The following is a 23100-nucleotide window of genomic DNA, read 5'->3' on the forward strand; positions in this document are numbered from 1 at the left end:
TGGTTAATTCGACTTTTCTGGTGAATTAAGACTGAGGTGTATGCCACTTAAGGATGCAAAATGGATAGTGGGCCCTAGCCAGTTTGGCTCAGAGGATAGAGCATTGGTTTGTGGACCAAAGGGTCCTGGGTTCAATTCCAGTCAAGGGCATATACCTTGTTTGCAGGCTTCTCCCCACCCGGGCCCTGGTCCCGGCATATGCAGGAGGCAACCAATCGATGTTTCTCTTACATCGATGTGTTTCTCTGTCATTTCTTCTCTCTTTCACTCTCTCTAAAAGATCAATGGAAAAATATCCAAGGATTAACAAAAACAGACAAACAACAACAACAAAAATGGAAAGTGGTTGGTGTTCAAGGAAATGAAGCCCCTAACAGTGGGTGGATCGGAGCACAGGTACAATTCCATTGACAGTTTTGACACCTCAAAGACAGGCCTCCAGAGAAAAGGGCATTTGAGTTCTAGGGAAGGGTTATCTGGCAGCACACTGCCCAAATGCTTCCCCAGCCCGAAACTCTGAAGATCAGTAGGGAAACCTTCCAACCATGTGGCAGCAGTTAAAGAGGCATTCCAGTCAGAAGTGATTAAGATATTGCAGGATTGCATGTGTCTCTCTAAAGACATGGGCAGCTTGTACCTAAGAGACAAACACGACAGCAGTGAGCGTAGTCTGTCCTTGGGATGAAAAGATTCCCAGTCCGTGATGAGTGATTCGGAGGTATCTAACTACAAGCCCTGGTCAACCAAGCCAAGTGAAGAACTCAAGGAGCAGATAGAGCCAGAACTGTGAGGCAGAGTAAGGTAATAGCCAAGGGTGGTGGAAGAAAGTGGGCTTTGGCCTTTGCCTACACCAGCAGTTCTCAACCTGTGGGTCGCGACCCCTTTGGGGGTTGAATGACCCTTTCACAAGGGTTGCCTAAGACTATGGGAAAACATATATAATTACATATTGTTTTTGTGATTAATCACTATGCTTTAATTATGTTCAATTTGTAACAATGAAATTGGGGGTCACCACAACATGAGGAACTGTATTAAAGGGTTGTGGCATTAGGGAGGTTGAGAACCACTGGCCTACACCAAGCATGTCAAACTCATGGCCCAGCCCACAATGAATATTTTTGTGGCCCAGCCAATATAACGGTATGTAAGAAATATTTTAATAAAAATTTCGTAATTTAATTTTTACAATATCTTGTTATACATAATTATTAATAATGAACTACAACGTTCGCTAATGACGGATTCGTGTTGCATTCATTTTCCTTATGCGCCTTAAGTGCAGCCGCACCATTTCTCTCCACTAATACTAGCAGCGAATATTTTAGCAGCCGATTGCCACATCATTAGTCTTGTACTGACTTGTTTGGTGTGCGCAACAGGAAATATTTCGCTTTCAGAGAACAAGAAAAATAGGTTTATTTGCGTTATGCTTATTAATTTGTGCAGTTTTTCAGTGTCTGGTAAGTTACTGTTCAAGAAAAAAATATTAATTTTTATTAAAATGTTCTATTATTTTATGTTAATGATTACTCATTTATTTCAGCTCTTTGTATTCAGCATGTCTTTATCAAAATAAACCTGTTTCTATGAAAATTGAAGCTTTTTTTTTTTTTGCGGCCCACATAAACTTAAACCTTGTTTATTTGGCCCATGCTAGCCTTTGAGTTTGACATGTTTGGCCTACACCGATAGCTAGAGGGCTGATGACAGTTCCCGGTGAGAGCATTATAGCTAAATAAATAGTCATCATCTCAAAACATGCAGTTTCCACACACACTAAAAGATCTTCTTTATAAAATGAACATTGTTTAGTAAGGTTTTCAAGTAAGTCTTTGCCTTGCTTTTCCCCAAGTCCTACATGGTAGTTGCTATTGAACTGTGACTACTTGGACTCAGGTGTCCCCTTAGAACAGATTTGCAGAGATTTTCGGTAAAAAGGCAGATGGTAAATGGCTCTACATAGTGGGTGTCACTATTCCCACATGACTTCGAGGAAGTAGATGCATTTCATTGAGATAGTAAGCAGTGAATCTATGACTTTGATGCATGTCTGCATATCTTCACTATTCTGTATCACCTCTGCTGTGTCTCAGCTGATGGGAAGTCTAGACAGCTTGACTTTAGATGCTGCACACCCAGTGCTAGGGAGAATTGTGGGGAGGGCCGGGAGGTGGGAAGGGTACTTCAAATCATTGTAAAGGAACACCCTACCTTCTTTTCTTCTCTGTGAATACACACATATCCATAGCTGATGGTCTATTTGGGTTTAAGTTGCCAAGAGTTTATGACTGCAAAGGAAAAACAAACAAAACATGGTCATGAGTAATAAATCATTTAAAATTGCCCTGGTATCACTCATATATTGAGAAAGAAAAAGATTTTGTAACATTGATTGAACTGGAAAAAGAGTATTCCATCATGAACAAATATCCAAATGGTAATTCTTTTGTTCTTCTTGGATTATTCATCAGCAGGTCATGTTGGTTCATTCTACCCCCACTGTGTATTCTGGAATCTATTCACATTCACGGACATCACGTGGGTCTACCTCACCATCTCTTCTCCAGCAGACCTCATCAGTAGCCTCTTACCTGGCTTCCACCTCACTCTTCCCCTCCTGTAATCCATTCTACACACAATAATCTTGAATCAGAGGATGCTATTCACCTGCTTAGTGTTCTTGATGGTTTTTCAGGCTCTAAAAGTAAACTCCAGATCTATTATCACAGTTGTGAAGAACCCATGACATTTGGGCCCTGCTTACCTTCCCAGCCTTGCCTCATACCAGGCTCTCTTTTCATTGTCTGAGCTCCAGACATACTTGCTTTTCTGTTTCTTGAATACACCAAGGTCATTCTCTCTTGAGAGCACTGGCAGATTCCCATGATCTCACCCCATTTCCTTGAAGTCAAAAACTTGAGGAAAATGGAAAGCAACAGCTTTTCCTTACATGATGAGGATCAAACCACCAAGTACCAATCAAACATTATTTCCAGGGCTGTATGAATTAGAAATAGTTTTCAGATGTCACTTTCAGACATAACCCTAGATATATGCTATCATAGCTTGGGCTGCTGTACAACATACCATAGACTGCATGGCTTAAACAACAGAATTATAGTTCGCACAGTTCTAGGAGGCTGGGAAGTCCAAGATCAAGGTACCAGCCCATTTGTTTCAGGTGATGGCCCTCTTCCTACAGATGGTTACCTCTGGCTTTGTCCTCATATAGTGGTGAGAGATTGAGCTTGGTTCTCTTCCTCATCTTAAAAGGGCACTAATCATATCATGGAGAACCCACCCTCGTGACTTTCTCTCATCCTAATTATCTTCCAAAGACCCCATCTCCAAATACTATCACATTCAACATATGAATCTCCGGGGGCACAAACAGTCCATAAAATATACCAAATATGTATTTTGGCCAAACGGCTGAGCGTTAAATCACCGTTAGGCTGAAGTTCAATATCATCCTCATATACTGAAAGTCTGGCCTATAAGAATATACCTGTAATATTAATAAAGATGCCTTCTTATTAAAATTATACCAGTCAGATTTTTTAATGGCATTATAGTGCAGTGGTAATAATCTCTCAGAGCTGTCAGTTCCTGTGGTTTTTATATTGTATGTTTACCATGTTAAAAATATGCTCTCTGTCAACTGAGGTCAGCGAAGGAGCAACAGATGTATTTTGTCAAACTGCCACTACAGGGTCATGCTAATGGTGATATCCCACACCCTGCCACCCACCCTCCCAAAGTCATGAAGTCTTCTTCCTCTCTAATAATAACTAAAATAAAGACTTCAACTCTTGAACTTGCCATCTTGATTCCAAAGTCATGATTCAATTCTATTGAAGCAATCCCATAAATTAAAGCTTTGGGCTATACTGAAACCAGATGCTTTTTAACAATTCTCAAAATCAAGCTAAATTTTGCTGCCCTATCTTGTGATTTCCTTCTTTGTTTTAAAGCAATGCTTTCACAATATTAAATGGAAAACATGATTCTCACTTCAGCAGCCAGAATGACCTTGTTAACGTGCGAGCCAGATCATGTTGTTCCTCTGCTCAGACTCCTCTAATCACTCCCCATTTTCCTCAAATGAAAAGCCAAAATCCTTCCAATGCCCTACCAGGATCTGCTCTCCTGGCGAGTCACACATGTCCTCTGCTACAGTCTTCCATGCTCAGGCTGCTCCAGGATTAAAACTAGGTATCATACCACCTCAGAGCCTTTGCACTGGCTGTTCCCTCTGCCTGCAATTCCCTTTCCTCAGGATGCACAAGGGGCACTCCATCTTCTTCAAATCTTTCCTCAGTGAGGCTTACGTGGACTATACTATTTAAAAAATGGCATCTTCCCCAATGCACCTGACCCCCTGGCTTGTTCTGTTATTCTCCTCCCCAATCCCCCAAAACCACTGACCACTTTCTAACGGTATATTATTTCCTTGTTATATTTATTATCATGTTATGCCCTCATCCACTAGATTGTAAACTCCACAAGGACTGGAACCTGCTGTGTTCAATGATGTATCCTTAAGACTCAAACCATGCCTTGTACCTTGTAGAGGCTTAACTCTTTGTTTAAATGAAGTCTTGTAATAATCAGTATGCATGTAATCTTCACCTAGCCAGTGGACTTAGTATATAAAGCAAACCAGGATAATTTCACTCTCTAAGTTACATCTACAATGCCCACTTTTCTTGGAAAGGGAATTTTTATATAGTAACAGTAAACCCAGAGGACATCCCTATTTGTGTTACTAATAGTTCTACAATGATCAGCTAAGTAAATAACCTGTGTGCTCAAATAATCATTAATTGCACCCAACTTCAGGGTTGCCAAAAATATAGTTGAAAGGCATTTGGCTCCTTGGACTGCCAGAAACCAAGGTTGAAGCCAAATCCTAATAGCCGATTTTTGGCCCAGTGCCACAACCAAAGCTGAGCTTCAGTGCCTCCTCGTTCTTTGTGTGATTACTCTGTTTAATTTTAAATGTTCACATGTCTAACTTGCACATTGTGTAATCTGCTTTTTGGGGAAATCTGATACCAGCCTTTTCCCATGTTGTACTAAATAGAAAAAGAATGGTTATCCGTACACATGCCCAGATAATAGAAACCTCTTGGGTCAGTAACAGGCCAGAACTGTAACAAAAGGAAGAAAGGAAGGCATCAAAACTTGGATTTGTTATCAAGCAGAATGTTTTGATCGAGGATATGTGATTTCACTGTTTTGCTTTGTCTTCAAAATACATAATAAAAAGTCGTGCTCTGCCACTATATCATCTGGTGCTAATTTCTTGACTTATCTCTGCCTCAACGTCTCTCTGTCCAGTAGGGAATAATCACAGTATCTACTTCATTGGATGATGTTAGGATGATTGGAGAGCATACTAGTATACAAGACATGCTTAAAACAGCTCTTGGCATATAGTAGGCACAATATAAGTTTCCTACTATGGTTATTCTTAATATCATAATTACCCTTAGAAAACATTTTGGCAAGATAGAGAAAAGAATATTCTATCCCTCCCTCCCTGTTTCCCTCTTCCTTCCTCTCTCTCTCTAAAAAAAAAAAAATCAATAAAAGAACATATTTTAAATGTGAAAAATGCAGTCATGCCAAAAGCTGGGAACAAGAAGACTTCTTGGACTGAGTCAGCTTATGCCAAAACCCTGCAGTAGGGAAGACTACATCCTGCTTAGGAAGAACAGAAAGAAGACCACAGTAACACGTTTAGACATGGCTTAGGATGACAGTGCAGAGCTATGTGATTTTTTTTTCTGAATTCTATAAGTAGCACAATGGCAAACCAGTGAAGGGTATTAGATCAGGGAGGGACTTACAACGAGAAGAGTCCAGCGGCTCTTCAGAGTGTTGATTAGAAGTTAGCAAGAGTAGAAACGGAAGATTAGGAAGTGACTTGGTTTTTCTGGAGTTGCGAAGTCATGGTAGCTAAGTATAGAATTCAGAAAAGATCGCATAGCTCTGCACTGTCATCCTGAGCCATGTCTAAACGTGCCACAATGGTCTTCTTTCTGTTTTTCCTAAGCAGGATGTAGTATTCTGTACTGCAGGGTCTTGGTATAAGCTGACTCAGTCCATGGTAGCTTGGGCTAGCCACAGAACAGTTAATAGAAATGGAGAGAAATGGCCATTTCTTTTCAGAAATGGCCATTTGAAGTTTATTGTGAAGCCCTGGTAAGGTGTTATGAGGTATAACCAATGAAACAAAGGGAAGAATCAAGGTATGACTCCTAAGTTTCCAGTTTAAGCAGTTAACTGAATGCTAGTGAAATAGGGGAAACTTGACGGTGTTAATAGGGAAAGCTTTGGGGCAGAATCAGAAGTTTCATGTTAATTTTATGGTTTTTGAGTCCCATCCAGGAGAAGATGTCAAGTGGGCCATGAAACTTGTGATCTAGGTTTTCAAGGGAGGTCTGTCTCAGTTACAGATACAGATTAAAGGTCACACCTGCCACTCTGGGCGCGGTGTGTGAGGCAGAGAGACAAGGAGTGTAGAAGTCAAGGAATGTTCATTGATTCTTACCTCTAGGAAATGGTAGCCATTTGGTTTCCCTGCCTTTGTTGCTGCTACTTCTTGATTCTTGTTACCCATGCCTTGTCATCGTTGGACTTTGATAAGCCTGAGGAATAGACATCAGTTTGAAGGATATTGACACAGCATGAAAGCAATTAGATAGAAATAGCTCATCCTCATTTTTTTCTTTTCAGCCTAATTTTTGGCATCCGCTCTCCCATCATGCTCACCCACTATGAACTGTTTTACACATCCAGTGAAAAGAGGCCGGTGCATTTCATGGACAGTCAGAAAAAAGGAAGAGAAAGGTTGTTGGGAAGAGAAGCTGGTACCATCTTTTGGATTTAAGACTTACTAACTTTTTATAGGGATGTGAGGCTGTATTCACTGTCATGGCAGATGTCACTGTGTTCACTCTTTTCCTCCAGGGCTCATGGAGGAATGCACTTCCCAATCTCCCAGACTGTTTAAACAATGGCCTGTGACAGAGAGTGCCATGCTGCACTGGTGGGCTAGGAGCTATGGTGCCCACTTCCAACTCCTTCTGGGGAGTGTGTTGGGTACAGGTTCAGGTGGCAGTGCAGAAAGTCAAAGGGACTTTGATCCCCAAGTCATCAGGTGGAGGACAGCTGCCCAAGAGCTAAGCACAGACTTTGTATAAGTAAGAAAGAAACTTCTGTTATTTTTTGCTCATTTTGGTTCTCTGTTTTTAAGACTTGGAGGAATATTTGTTCGTAAAAACCTAGTCTAATCCAGGCAGCATCTTGAAATGATACAGTAATGCTTGCTCAAAACCCAAGCTGCCCACAAGCAGGCATCTTGCTGAACATCAGGCCAGGTGCAACCCCTGGCAAAAAATGGGTTTGCTAAACTGTCGCTCTAAAGTCAGTATTGATTGTGACTCTCTTTTGAATAGGTGCAGACTGTCAGAGCTCTCTTTACTCTGAATTACTGAACTGCCAAAATGAAAATCACTATTTGAAGATGTGAGGAAGCTTTCTCCTGGGTCTTTGTGATTGTTACCCATATCAGGGCATTCAGGGGCACGCCTCTCCCTAGAGCCTCATTTTGTGTTTGTCTGAAATTCACAGCAATTAGCTGCCATTTCCATCTCACTTCGATGCTGTGATTTCCTTTCATGTGACACATGCTTTTTTCTAGAGTGTATCACACGAGCTCAGCACGTGTAACTGGTCTAATTGTTGGGCTTAAAAGTTAGAGGTGAATGTTGTTGTTTTTTTCTGGTGTCATTTGTGTGTGTGTGTGTGTGTGTGTGTGTGGTTTAATCCACTTAAGCAATTATTTTGTTCTGCAGAAGCTGACCTGTTTTGCTCTCCTGAATACAAATCTGGACCACACATAATGTACACATCGACTTTCTGAGGCACCAGTGCTTCTTGAATGACCCTTTTCCCTCTAGGGCAGTGGTTCTCAACCTTGGCTGCACATTGAATCACCTGGAAATCTTTTTAAAACCACTGCTCTAGGGCTTACTTGGCTAATATTTATCGACAACATCTGGGCTTGAGTGCAGTGAAGTTACAGCAGTGCTTATCAGTGCACATCTGCAGGTCGTGGAAGTTGCTAGCCAGCTCCTCCATCTCGTTGAGGATGGCCCTATGGAGCCCTGAGATTGGCTGCTATTTCTCAGGAAGCAGAAGGCGTGTGTGCCTTGATGAAAACTCATGGAGAACATAAGGGAAAGGAGCCATTACAATTTGAATGGACATTAGGAATCATCTGTTCCAGCTTTCTCATTTTACTGGTGAGAAAACTGTTGGACAAAGATGTGAAATAACTTGTAGAAGCCTATAAGAAAGAAGTTACAGAGATGCAGACAGGACTCCGACTTTTGATGCTCCATCCTGGCTTTTCTTTCTTGATACTTTATTCAATGTTTAATCCAGGATGTTTATGGGGGGAAAGCTTTCTTTGTGCATAGATGCTTTCTTTCTTTCTTTCTTTTTTTAATCCTCACTTTAGAAAGTGGTTTAGAGGAAGGGGGGGACGGAGGGATGGAGGGAGGGGGGGGGAGAGAGAGAGAGAGAGAGAGAGAGAGAGAGAGAGAGAGAGAGATATCAGTAGCCTTTCTGTATGCTCCCCGAATGGGGATCCAACCCACAACCCAGGTATGTGCACTGACCAGGAATCCAACTGGCAACCTTTTGGTGCATAGGACGATGCTAAACAAAATGAGCTTGCGGGCCGGGTGTTCATAGATTATATCTTAAATTTTCTTTCAGGGAAGAAAAATATGAGAAAAGTCATGTTGTGCTTGGTTGGTTATTTTCAGCATTTTCAGGGTGTGTGCACCTTCCTCCTGGAGAAAGTCTCTTTAGAGCCAATGCTGGTTAGGGCAGGGCAGGCTATGCTTTAGCCTTATGCTCTGGGCAGGCACAGGGATGGACGCTGCTAAGTATGGAATGAAAGGGGATGGCAACTCCAGCTGCTGCTAACAGTGACTCCCAGGCTCATGCATGTATTTCCACTCACTCTTTTAAAAATATATATGTAATATTTGGTGCATATACAGTAGCATATAAAATGTGTGTATGGCTAACAGTAAAATTAACACTGGTGAATCCACCACCAAACTTATGAAAGTCTGCTTCCTTTTAAACTCATCCTCTCTTGTGTTTTCTGGAAATGGCTCACTTAGCTACATCCTTTTTTTTCTTTTTTGCATTTTCTCATCCTATAAAATGTGACTGAGGAGATATAAGTGTCTTGTCTCTTTAAGACAATGATAATTACAACACTATTTTTTATTTTTAAACTGTACTCCTCAACTACAGTGATTTTCAAAACTGCCATCAGCCCGAGTTTGGTCTTTTTTTTACCATTTCCTTCCTTGGCAGTGCGTAGGCAGATGTCTCCCGAGGCCGACTTCATTTCTGCTGCCTGGTGGACAGTCCACTGGGACTCACTGCAGGCACGTCGAAGGCCACATCCAAAGGAGCATCACCAGGGAAAGGTGCCTCCCTTCTTAAGCAGCTTGTAAGCTTTTGACACAGAAATCAAGGAGGAAAAACCTAGTGTTTATTGCAGCGGTTCTCAACCTGTGGGTCACAACCCCTTTGGGGGTCGAACGACCCTTTCACAGGGGTCGCCTAAGACCATCGGAAAACACATATATAATTACATATTGTTTTTGTGATTAATCACTATGCTTCAATTATGTTCAATTTGTAACAATGAAAATACATTCTGCATATCAGATATTTACATTACAATTCATAACAGTAGCAAAATTACAGTTATGAAGTAGCAACGAAAATAATTTTATGGTTGGGGGGTCACCACAACATGAGGAACTGTATTAAAGGGTCGCAGCATTAGGAAGGTTGAGAACCACTGGTCTATTGTATCAGATGGCAGTTCTCATCTAGAAAGTAATTTTCAAGGAAGGCATTTCCTTTTAAGAAATCTTGCACAACTACTTTATTTGATTACCATTCACTTTTCCAAGTCGTTTTCTTTTATACTCAGCGACTGAGTATCAATTTCTCTATTTGTAGACTGAATAAGAATTTATTTTTAAATTTTATAGGTTTCTGAATAAAATGTATTAATCAGTTCCATGAACCATAAACTTTAAGATACTATTTTCTTTTTTTTTACTTCAAGCCAGGGTGAGAGCTGTAATTTAACATTTGGCTTCTTTTATTGAAGAAGGCAGTTTTAAGGTAATGATTATAACCACTGAGTTAAAGTTTGAGATGTTTAAATGGTTTTAATTCCTATTTTAAGTGAACCTGACAAAGGAACAATGCAGGTATAACTTCAAATATAGATGTATTCTAACCAAATAGATAAAAGGATTTATTTGCTATGCATTATAAAAATTTTTCTTTAACATTGAGCCCCAAATCTCACTATTCATTATTTCATTAAATGTGTTTTTATAGTCGTTTTTACTCCAGTTGCTTCTGTTTTTGTTTTTTTCCCTTAGTACATGCAAGTTTTGTGGGGTCTGACACTTAGATAGTTTTGGAACTTTTGCTATAATATTTTCAATAAAAAATTAATATAGTATGAGTACTATTTTAGAATAATAAGTCAGAAACTTTGCAAATCTAAAGGAGCTGAAAATATCACCAGATCCAGTTTTCATTAACTGATTGACATGCCTCTGTAATACATTTTTCTCTTTATGTTTTGACTTCTTGCTCATTGATTGCCTCTCCCTAAAACATTGATTTGTGACGTTTTCTAAAGCCATAATAGAAAGATAATTCAATGTTCCTCTGTATGTTTGGCTAAAATTTATTGGTATTATCAATATTAGGAATCACATCACATGACCTCTCATACTTACTAATTATAGTATTTGCTATAGTTCTGAGCCCTAAAACAGGAATTATGATCAATTCTATTTCCTTTGGTTCCTATAACAGGAACAGGTAAGGTGTGTTTGTAATTGTCTGTGTCATACTGTCAAGTCTGTACTATAGTTCTCCTTTGACTTGGTGTCTCTGAGAACTAGATTCTCAGCTTTCAGTTTTTCCATCCCTAAATATTGGGAGAATTTCCCAAATACTAGCTCACCGCTTCATTACATTTCAGAGCCTGCTTCCTCACTACACCTGTACCTCTGGTACCTAATGCTGCTGCTCCTGACTCTGACTGAATCCATGCAGGCGGGAGGGTTGTAGGAATATTCTTGGAAGGCATATACTGAAACACCTACTAATAGCTATGACTAGAAATAAGTTAACCATAGGATACCATATAGGCTACATAAATACAGCTTATTAAACCCAAACTAAGTGTGATTCCATCTCCATTTCTCCTTAGCTGGATCCCCACAATGTCTGTTGCCTTTAGCAACACTACCCAACATGAGGAAGGTGTAGAAAGAGACCGTTATCTTAATTGACTATGAATGCAGTACTTTAATCTTTGCAAATTTTACAAATTTTAACAAAATATATGATCATGTGATGCCATTGGTAAGACCCTTTCCTGGCCCTGAGTGAATGAGGGGTCCTTAAGCTTCCCCAGCTTGAGTTACTGTGTATTTGCCCTTACTTAGCCTTAAATGTATATGATTTCTAGAAAGCATTTGCTTTCTGAACTTCAGCTACTTTAATTCATAGTTTATGATATGGCATTAGCTTGTTTTATCACTTTGAGGTTTTATTATTAAACTTGTGGTTTAAAAGAAAAATGCATTGTTCATTGGAGTCACTCCTCCCAACAAAGAGCACATAATCAATTTAAAATTGAATTTAAAAAACACCAGTTTACTTGACAGGTATTAATTAATAGTAAAAGGCGTAGTTTGTGTTATCATTCAGTTAGTACAACACACTAGACTTGCTATGTGTGTTACTTCTACATAAAGAAGGAGAAGGGAGAGAATTTTTAATTACAGCAAACACTTGTATAGCAGTTTTCATGTGGCAGGTACTGTTCCAAATGCATGTCCTATGTCACCATCTCTCATCCTGGTAGATAAACTGAAAGCCCTCCTGTTACAAGTCTCAAGAAATGCTAAATGAAATATAACAGAAAATCTAATACATGCCTAGCAGAGCTCATTAGGAAGTAAGGGAAATCACCAGCTGCTAGAAACACAAAGGTGACTGAACATGAGGAGGTGAGAGAATGGGGAGGGCACTATGATGCCCTGGATAGGAGGTTGACACTTGGGTTTTAATATTCAGGATGTGATTTCTTCTTTTCTTTTTTCTAAGCCAGGCAGTAGAAAGAACATCCCTTCATAACTGGAGAACACATTGGAAATTGCCAAATACCAGGGATTGGTAATTGTGCCCAAAAGATCTTTTAAAAGTTAAAATTACTTTGCTAAATCCTGAATTGACCAGGAGCCAGTCACACCCATGACCAGTTTCAAGTTGCAGCAAGACAAGGACTGTGTTGGTTGGGTTACCTATAGAATAAAAGACACTTTCTTATGGTTTGTTTCTCTGTTCGGTAAATGCAGTGATAAATACATAACACAGCCAGGAGCTGGTCTGCTCTCCATTGGCACTATGTGTTATTTAGTGGAAACGGGAAATTTACAATGTGCCGATGTGCAGAGTACAAGAGAATTCATTTACATTTTATGACATTAATAATTTTGAATATTGATTTGGCTGTCAACATGGGCTATAGAATTCATTCCCTTATTTGATTCATTAGCGGAAGTTTTCTATCCAGAGTCCTTGTGATGGTGTGGAAGAAGACAGGCTCATTGTTGTTATGTGAGTAATACAAAGTGAGACACTAGAAGAAACCCAGCTGGCATCACTGGGACTGGGGGAATGAAGAAGAGGAATGCTGTTGTTTTAGGGAAATGGATTTGCTGTATTGTTTTCCTGGCACCCACTCAAAAAAGAAAAAGATACCGTAAACAAACTGTGAATCTTGAGTAAGAGTGTCTTCGTTTTTTTCCGTTAGTGATTTAAACAAAACAAAGAATGGAAATCAAGTGTAAAGATAAACAACATCAGGAAAGCAATTCTCCAGTGTGTGCCCCGAGAAAGTCATAATGGAAACTTATTTATAATTAATTTGTGGAGCTACTCTGTGTGTTGCTTATTTTGTTTGATTCTCACAGTTTCTGTGTTAACAAACAACAGATGAATGCTAGCTTTTTTTCTTTTTGTAGTTGTTGAATTATTGATCCCCCCTCCCAATCCCTGATTGGTCATCTTTAGGTATGAGCCCCCCTTCCTGCAAATGCACAAACATGGAAAAATATGGTCTATTAGTCAGTGTTGTGTAGAGAAACAAAACCAATAAGAGGTATAGGTATAGGTATAGGTATAGGTATAGGTATAGGTATAGGTATAGGTATAGGTATAGGTATAGGTATAGGTATATCTTGGAGGTTGGCACATTTGAAATCCACAGGGCAGGTGGTTGGCAGCAGGATGGAAACTTAAGCAGGGTTTTTATATGTTGTAGTTTTGAGACAAAATTCCTTCTTTGGAAAAATCTCAGTCTTTGCTCTTGAGGCCTTCAACTGATTGGATGAGGCCCACCTATACTACGGAAGGTGTATTAGAGTTCTCCAAAGAAACAGAATAGTCTGTGCAAGTTTGGTTTATTATAAGAAATTGGCTTACCAGATTATGGAGGCTGGGAAATGCCAAAATCTGCAGTCAGCTAGTGGGAGACCCGTGAGTGCCAATGGTGTTGTTCCAGTCCAAAATCCGGCAGGCTCAGCACCCTGGCAGAGCTGGTGTTTCAGTTTTAATCCAAAAGCAGGGGAAGACTGATGTCCCGGCTCAAAGCAGTCAGATGGGAAGGTTCTCTCATACTCATGAGAGGGCCAGCTTTTTTGTTCTGTTCAGAACTTCAACTAATTGAATGAGGCCCACCCACATTAGGGAGGGCAATGTGCTTAACTCAGTCTACTAATTCAGATATTAATTTCCATGGAAACCACCCTCACAGAAGAACACTCAGAATAATGTTTGACCAACTATCTGGGCAGCCAGGTGACATAAAATTGATCATTGCAAAGGGTAATCTACAGTAACATCAACTGATGTTAAAAACACACACACATTCGCAATAGCATATATTTGTCCAAACTACTGGGCCTAGTCATGTTGATGCATAAAATTAACCATCACATGTGGTGTATTCATTTTTTTTTCATTACAAAGTACTGTTACCACATTGTAAGTTAAACCAGGAAGGAGAAAACATTGTATATCCATTACAGTACCAGGTGTGTTTTATTTTCTAGGTGGTCTATTTCATAAAAGGGTATTTTAAAAAAAATCTTGAAAATATTTTCAATAATGTGTCAGATGTTTGGGATTTATCCGTTTCTCCTATTTGTCGCCGTTGTCAAAACAAAACATTAAAATGGGAGTTGGCACCCTCGATGTTTGTCCAGTCTCTGCCACTCACTCACTTCATCAGTCAAGAAAGAAATAGAACCCTCCTGAACCTCAGTGTTCTTATCTGTTTATGAATAGTTTGGGCTTGGCAATATCCAATGACCTAGCAGCTTGCATGTTTTATTAAGCCAGAATTTGTGAAGTGAGGTACATGTACCAGTCTCGGACTATATGCAGGAGGGCTGGAGGTGATACATACATAAACAGGGTTGAGTTTAATAATTCAATATTCTAATGTATACTTGAAAAAAATTTAATTAGCACACAAATCATGACTTTCCAATCATTGTGGCTTAAGGCAACATGAAAACTAAAAAGGGACTCATTTTAAAGAAAAATATTAAGAAAACACATGTCTTAGACTGATTTGGATAAACATTAGGAAATGAACGAAGCTTAGGACATATGCACTATCAATCCATGAATCTAACGTGATGTGCTCTCATGCCACTTTTTCAGAGAACCACAAAGACTTCAGTTCTCTTAGCAGAGAGCTGTGTAGAGTGTTGTTCATTTAGCATGTTGCTCAACCTGTATCAAGTACATCCTGCTGGCACTGTGCCTGGTGCAAGGATCCTGGAGTGAATGGCATGGGACTTTGGCCTTGGGTAGTTTGTAGTCTACTGGGGCATCAGAAGTATGAATGATGAATTCTAATCCAGTGTCATATCTGCAGTAACAGAACTATATACTAGGGGCCAGGTTTGGGATAACACAGAGAGGAGAGACTGACTCTGTCTTGGGGAAACCAGGAGAAGCCTCATTGAAGTCTTTCTTGACTTGGCCAACAAATTGGGGATGGGCATGCTAGGTACGAGCACGAGGATATCCAGAGGCTTTTGGTAGACTCTTGGGTGTGTCTGATACATATGTATGTATGAAGAGTCTGCTGAAAGTATTCCTTCTCATAGGAATTGCCTCTACATAGAAGATGATCATTTCCAGGTCTCTCCCCAGTTCCAAGTGGCAAGCATGAACTAATCTTTCCACATTCATGGATTAGATTCTGGGATCTTTGCCGATTCTGTGCTTACCTATCAGCTGGTAGGGGGCTTCTATTTCTTTATTCCCGAATGAGACTCAAGCAAAAGTCTGCATATCTTATAAACATTCCTTTGCAAAAAAGAAAAATGATTTTCAATGATCTTGGGCGAGAGAAAACTTTGTATCCCTAATTAAATGCCTGAGTTTGGTTTTGCATTTGCTGGGAGCCTACTGTAAAGCAAACCAACGTGGCCTTCTGTTCTGTTCCAGGCGCCAAGAGCTTGCCGGGCTGGGTTCCCACTGCGTCTGTGTAATGCATTCCTTCTGTCCCACCCCCTGTTGCAGATCTGCCGAGGTGAGGCTGACATCATCACCTTGGCTCATAAAGCCATTTCCCAATGTGTTACCAGTTGAGCTGCCTAAATGGAGGGATGGAGTAGGGGTGCAGAGGGGCTTGCCAATTAGTTCAACATTTCAATATTTGCTATCCTTAAAAAAAGAATCTTTAGAAATAAGAGCGATTACACATTTAAATTTAAAATATTTTGCAGGACTAATTTCTCACTCCATTGCCATCAGCCCTGCAAGCAAATCGGGTCATTGGTTCCCTTGACAGTCCTCCTGATTTAAGTTTGCTTCCCCTCCAGATGGGCCTCATCTGGACACCTTGGGAGCTGGTGGGATGAATGGGCAAAGTGGGTGTGGGCTCTGGGAAGAACTGTGTGCCACAGTGTTATTCTGGTTGAGAGCAGGAGAGTGTAGTCCTCTTCTTCCCTATCAGGGTTGGGGTTTACAGAAACCACCCCCTACCTTACCACCTCTGCTTTGGTAGCAAAATGCTACTCATCATTGTTAAAGCCTCCTCTGAAATGTCCTTTAGTTCAGGAGCTTTCCGTGACCACCTAAGGTGTGAGTGAGCCCGGGTCACATCCTCTGACGGCACCCTGTGCCTCTTGTCTCATCACACTTGGTCGCAGTGACTTTCAGCTCCCTCGCTGCACAGTAGACTATGTGAAGGCAGGGATGATAGTGTGTTAAGAGCTTCCTTTGTGCCAAGCCTGGTTCTGAATGTTTTTTGTGTATCCCATGAGGAGGTATACAGTAGAGGTTGATTTCTGGCCCTGGATCCAGACTGCTCATGGGAGCTCTGGGGGGTGAAGAACAGCAGTACTTCGGCTGAGATTGGACATGGTGTCATAAAGGGGCCTAGCTTTAGAGTCAGGAGCCCTCTTCACTCGGTCTCTTACTTGCTCTAAAACTCAGGGACCTTAATCTCAGTTTCTAGGCATATAACCACAGATTAACCTTGACATTGTTTTTTTTATGCAGAGGGGACCACCGAAGTCTTTCAGAGCAGGAGACTGATGGAGTAAAAATTGCATTTTATCAACAAACATTTAGCTTCGGTGGTTTGGAACGGGGAGATGCTAGAGAAAAAGTGATGAAAGATAAAGACTATTCTAGAAATTCACGAGTGCCTAAGATTTTGAATGCTATCATAAGGGATGGAAAGGGATGAATGGATGCTAACTTATGTCAGGATGGAAGACTCTTTATTGTTGAGGGATGTGGAATCAAGATCCCTGAGGTTTCTACTATGAACTGAAACAGGGGTATGGGGAAGGGAAGCTGGCTGAAGGAAAAGGTGAGCTTTTGTTGGGTCACCTTAAGGGTTGAGATGAAGGTGGCTGTTCTACAGCTGAAAATTGGAGACGCAGATTGAGAGACTAGAACAGCGGTGGGCAAACTTTTTGACTCGAGGGCCACAATGGGTTCTTAAACTGGACTCAGAAGAAGGAGCTGCGGCCGTGTTTCCCGACATTGCCATGTTAACACTGCTGCTGGTGATGGAGCGGAGGGGAGAGCAAGAGAACCCTCCGCTCTTTCGGCTCCGCGGGCCGGATAGAACAGCCGAACGGCCCGCGGGCCGTAGTTTGCCCACGGCTGGACTAGAAGATGGATCAGTGATAGAGATACAGGATTTGGAAGTTGTACACATGAGGTGTAGTTGGAGTCACAAGTGGAGAATGTGATTTTAGGACTAAATGCATAGACTCTGGGGATTGCCCAAAATGAAGGCAGGGGACAAGTACCAAATCCACAGGGCTCTAGATGTGGAGTAGCTCATTCAAGGTTCTCTGTCATCTTACCGTTTTTGTTTTGTTTTGCTGGGATAGCCCTTTTTTCTTTATTCTTAGGCTGTGTTAACTCTTCTCTTTATTTTTTCTCCTCGTTTCATCTACCCTCCCACTAAAAAAATTTCTTACATTTTATTTATTTGCAGCTTTATTGATACATGTAATTGACATATAACATTGTAAGTTTAACATGTACAGTGTGATGGTTTGCTATACATTGAGAGATGATTACCACACTAAAGTTAGTTAACACATATATCACCTCACGTAGTTATCCTGTGTGTGTGTGTGTGTGTGTGTGTGTTGAGAATATTTAAGATCTATTCTCTTAGCAACTTTCAAGTGTGTGTACCATGCAGTATTCCTCCAGCTTCATTGAGATATAATTGACATATAACATTGTATAAGTTTAAGGTGTACAACGTGTTGATTTAAGACATTTATATATTACAAAATAATTATCACCTTAGGGTTAACTAACACCTCAATCACAGCACATAATTACCATTTCCTTTTTGTGGTGAGAACACTTAAAATTTACTCTCCTGGCAACAATACAGTGTTGTTAACTGTAATTACCATGCTGTGTGTTCCATCTCCCAAACTCACTCATCTTGGAACTAGAGTCACCATGCTCATGTTAGATTGCCTTCTTTTTCTCTTTTTTTTAAATTTCCTTTTTCTCCTTCGCTTCTTTGATTGCTTTTTTTTTTTTCCTGTTTCTTTTTGGCTTCCTTTCCCCTAGTCTTGTGCAAAGATGCCTGATCACTTAAGTGTAGGGTAGGAACAATCATGGATGCAAAGGAGAAGAGTGTAGGCAGAAAGGAAAATATGGGAAGTCCGTGGTTCTGTTTTATATATTACACATAAGACTTCTTTGTCCAAAGGAAATTATTCCTCATAGTAGAAAGAAAAGGCATTATTTGAAATGGTGTTTACAGGCAAAATCATTACCTAAATGTTTATAGGCTCAGAAATTAACTTTCACTTGGATCTAGTTAAGTGAAAGCGACTGTCATAAAATTTGCCCTTTTTTGTTCTCTGATTTCTTAATTCTGGAAGACCGGGGACAACTCCCTTGTATTCCCATCTAGTGATGTTGGAAGTTGAAGTCAGAATGCCACCTCCTTCTCCAAATGCCCTTGGAAACATGTTCCCTTAGAAACCAGACTTTAAAAAGTTATATCTAAGATTGTATTCTCTTATTAGTACAATATTTTAAGTAATAATTTATATTTGTAGCAAATACTATTATCTCATGGGAATTTTCAGTTATATCTTAAACATTCATGAAGTGATTTAATTTTAAAAACAAATGCTGTTGGAAAATTAGTATTTTCCCACTGAAAATGAGATGATCTAATCATATGTACACCTCTCAAAGAAAGAGGGTATCTTTAGGGGGTAGCATTTTCTTATCTTCCTATTGCCAGGAAGTACCTAACATCTATTCTTCGTGCAGCCAGCATTGCCTGTTGCTCACTGGCTTAACAGTTCTTTCATCCATGCAAGCAGTAAAATTGACTGCCCCTTTTCAAAGGGCATATGCCCTCCTAGCATTGCCTACTCATTTTAATGCTTTTGAATTTATTGCCAATGAGATATTTGAAAGCACTCATCTTCAAGAGTCAAAATACTCAAAATTATTATGAGTTAACATATCAATTCAATTAGTACATTTGTGTACTTTGTGTCTGGCAGTTTGTTGCTGAAATAAGTGTGTGTTCGCATGTGTTTAGTCATGGGTAAATTATAAAACAATATAGAACAATTTACCATATGGTATTTGTCTATAAGGAATTTACAGTCTGGTTGCAGGGTGAGTAATAACTTGAACAGCAAATTACCCATAGGCAAAATCCTACCTTTTCTCACTACCTATTTTGTAAGTAAAGTTTTATCAGAACACAGCCACATATGTTCATTTACATGTTATCTGTTATTGCTTGCACACTGCAATAACAGGTTTGAGTAATGTTGATGGAGATTGTATGGCCCACAAACCTAAAAATACTTATCTGATTCTTTACAGATGAAGTAGCCTTGACCCCAAGCTTAAAAGCACTAAAGTATGAGTCAACTGATGCCCTAAGACTTGCCAAAGCCTCATGAGTAGATATTTTCAGATTGGCTACAAATTTATATACAGTAGTCCTCTTTATTTGTGGTTTTGCTTCCCGTGGTTAACTTTTGTCAGCCACGGAAATATTTAATCGTTCCAAAGATTACTAACTGGAAAATTCTAGAAATAAACAATTCATAAGTTGTAAATTGTATGCAATTCTGAGTACTGTGATGAAATCTTGCATCATCCCATGCAGGACATGAATTGTGCCTTTGTCCAGTCTCTCCACACTGCATATGCTTCCTGCCCATTAGTCAGCTTAGTAGCCGTTTGGGTTATCAGATGGGCTGTCATGGTTTAACAGGGCGTGTGTTCATATAACCCTTATGTTACTTAATAATGTCCCCTAAATGCAAGAGTGGTGATGCTGACAGTATGTTTGTACTGTAAGGGGGAAAAATATAGTATTCAAAGGGTTTGATACTAACTGAAGCTTCTTTCATCCACTGGATAATGGAAGGACTACTCTAAAACATTATATACCTTCTTGGAGGACAAGCCAGAGATACTAAGACAGAAAATTCTGCTCTTCTGTTTGCTGATTATATGAGTTTGGACAGGGACTTAAAGTCCTAGTTTCCTTATCAGAAAAATGGGCTTAATTGCTATCTATTTCCCTTGGTCATAAAGGTTTAATGAAATAACACAATACTAAGGGGTAGTTTTTCTGGGTTGGCTTCATTCTCTGGGAAAGACAGTTCCTTGTAGCTCTACGCTTACAGGATTCTGCTAGTTGAGGTTTGAGGACACGTGTGCTGTCATTTCAACTTCTGATTGGCCCACTGCAGCCAAATGCCCACCCCTTGACCAAACACTGCCCTACCAGGAACCTATGGCCTGAGGGAGAGGCATTTCTCATGAGAAAGGGATGCAACCAAAAAGTCACATGTTAAGATTTTGTACGAAAAGTAACATTGTTTTTACCTTTGCTTGACCTTATTATTTGACTTTACCCAACCTTTGTTGGCGATACATTTTTCCAAGGGCTAAGGACCAGAATCCACGTGGACACTTACTGTCTGGCCAATTGCAATGGTGCGGACTTAAGGAGTGGAATGCAAGAGCTGCATTAGCCACAGCAGCTGCTTATTGGGCTCCTGTGATTTGTTTAGAATTCTGTGAAAGACACAGTCTCTGTGATTCTTAACCTTCCATCTACTTTGAAAAACAGTAGGGATGGTTTTCACATAACTAGCGTACCCCTTTGTACACACCCATGGTTATGGCTGTGGACAATTTCTCTTCCACCAAGAAAATATATGGGAATGCAAGTGAGGATGACATTATTACAGATGACCTTGATTCTTCTTTGGAGGGTTTGGGAGGGCCGCCCAATCATAAAGCACTAGCCAACTTTAGTACTTCGTTATAATTTAAAAATTAATGATATACCTCATAATTGATCACAATACACTGGGGACCTGTGTCATGTAGTTGAGAACCATTACCCTAGAAGAACTTGGAGTCACCTGAGGGTGATTGAAGAGGCCTATAAAATGAGTCTTGATACAAGGAGATGGATTGAATGCCTAATAAATGGAACAGCATCTGGAACAGCTGAGAGTATAAAAATCCCACAGATAAAGGATTCCTGTATTTATGCATCTGTATAAGTTATAGGTCTCTGGTTAAAACAAACAAACAGAAACCCCTGCCACTAGCTTAACCAAAAAAGAAGAATTTATTGTAACACAATATATCTTCTAGTCTCTAGTTATCTAAAATGGTATCTGGCACATCTTAGGTGCTCAGTAAATATTTGTTTACGAATGAATGATCCCAACCATAAAGTCATTAGAAACCCAGATAGTAATCTTATCTCTGCAACTCTTATCTCTGCTTCTCTATTTGTAATATTTCATATGTCTCCTCTTCCCTGAAGCTAGTACCTCTGCTTCCCAATCTATGTGTCAGCACATGGCCACCCCATAGCTCCAGAGTTGATGTCATCTGGTTTCAGCCATTTGATGAAGCTGACTTCATTCTTTGCTTCCAGCTCTAACTGCTAGTGGAGAGAGAATCTGATTGGCCCAGTGTGTGTTAGAGGTCCACCCCTGCTCAATCACCTGTGACAGCATGGTAGCCAGCAGCATAATCCCCAGGATCCTGTGGCTTTGGGTTGGGCAGTATGGGGAGCATTTCCAGACACAAAGAAATCCACTGTCAACTGGGAATGGACTCCATTAGATTGATGAAACAGAAAATATTAAAGCCAACTCTCCATGTAGCTTGCTGCAGGACAGGATTTGCTTGGGATTTGTGGCTATACCTGAAGTCAGAATAGTTTGGCTTCCTGGTCTTGGATAGAATGTCCACCTACTCTTCTTCCATGGTTATTATCACATGTTCACATCAGCCAAGAGAACATAGGATTGTCCTTTGAGAAAGTTTCAGTGTGAGCAATCCTTATTTTTTAATTGAATTTATTAGGGTGACATTGGTTCAGAAAACCATACAGGTTTCAAGTATACAACTCAACAAAACATCATCTGCACACTGCATGGTACGCTAATTCCCCCAAGCAGAGTCTCTTTTTGTTCCCAGTTATCCCCCTTTTGCCCACCTCCACCTACCCCAACTTCCTTTCTCTGGCTATCATCACACTGTTGTCTGGGTCCATGTGCTATGTATGTATGTTTTTTTGCTAATCCCATCACCTTATTTCATCCAGTCCCCAATGCCCCTCCCCTCTGACAGCTGTCAATCTGTTCCATAACTAACAGTCAAACTGTTCCACGCGGCACCCTCATTTTCATGATAGCTAGTTGGTGCTGAATAGTAATGGGATTCTATTCCTGGACTTCGTGATTTCATCTCTGAGCAAATGCAAAGCAGATCTTGGCAGGTGTCTCTAAACATGATCAGCAATGCCAAGGCACCTCTCACTGCTAAAGCAACACAGCAGACGTGAGCAACATTTTTAGGCTTGTTTGTGCTGAGTGTTAAGTAATAATAAGGTCTTAATGTGGTAAGTATCATGAATAGCTCTTGGGCGATGGCTTGGTTTGGTAGAAAGGGCCAAACAGGTAACATTCCAGGCAAGTCACTTGCTACTACCTCTGAAATATCAAGCAAGTTTCTTAACATTTCTGAGTTTTATTTTTGTCATTAGCAAAATTGAAATCGTGACTTTTCAGGAGAAAGAAAGAAAACAGAAATAGATATCTCTCTTTGTACCATACACAAGTATAAGTTCCTGATGAGTTAAAGCGCTAGTGTGAAAAAACAAAGTTTCAAAGGTTTCAGAAGGCAATATAGGGGAAAGGCTTTCTTAAGCATCATAAAATTAAGGGTTTCTAAATACAAAGCCACTGTGAACACAGTTAAACGTAGTTGGCAGCATGGGAGAAGATACATAAATAGTAGACCTTGAGTTAATATCTATAACAGACTTAGTAAAACTCATATCCACAGCAAATCAGTAAGACAGTAGAT

The 23100-nt window shown here is 40.1% G+C and overlaps 1 protein-coding gene across 9 annotated transcripts in view; it reads left to right on the top strand.

Moving 5' to 3' along the window:
- SAMD12 (sterile alpha motif domain containing 12) overlaps nucleotides 1-23100 on the top strand; it is a 346079-nt gene that overhangs the window by 45939 nt on the left and 277040 nt on the right. The window contains exon 3 of one of the 9 annotated variants that reach the window (XM_059671858.1): nucleotides 15673-15757. The exons of the other annotated variants lie outside the window; for them this stretch is intronic. Coding sequence (XP_059527841.1) covers nucleotides 15673-15757 — 85 coding nt within the window. The remainder of the gene's footprint in view (nucleotides 1-15672; nucleotides 15758-23100) is intronic. 9 annotated transcript variants of the gene reach the window in all.

Source organism: Myotis daubentonii, chromosome 17 (assembly GCF_963259705.1).
Source record: "Myotis daubentonii chromosome 17, mMyoDau2.1, whole genome shotgun sequence".
Classification (NCBI taxonomy): Eukaryota; Metazoa; Chordata; class Mammalia; order Chiroptera; family Vespertilionidae; genus Myotis; species Myotis daubentonii.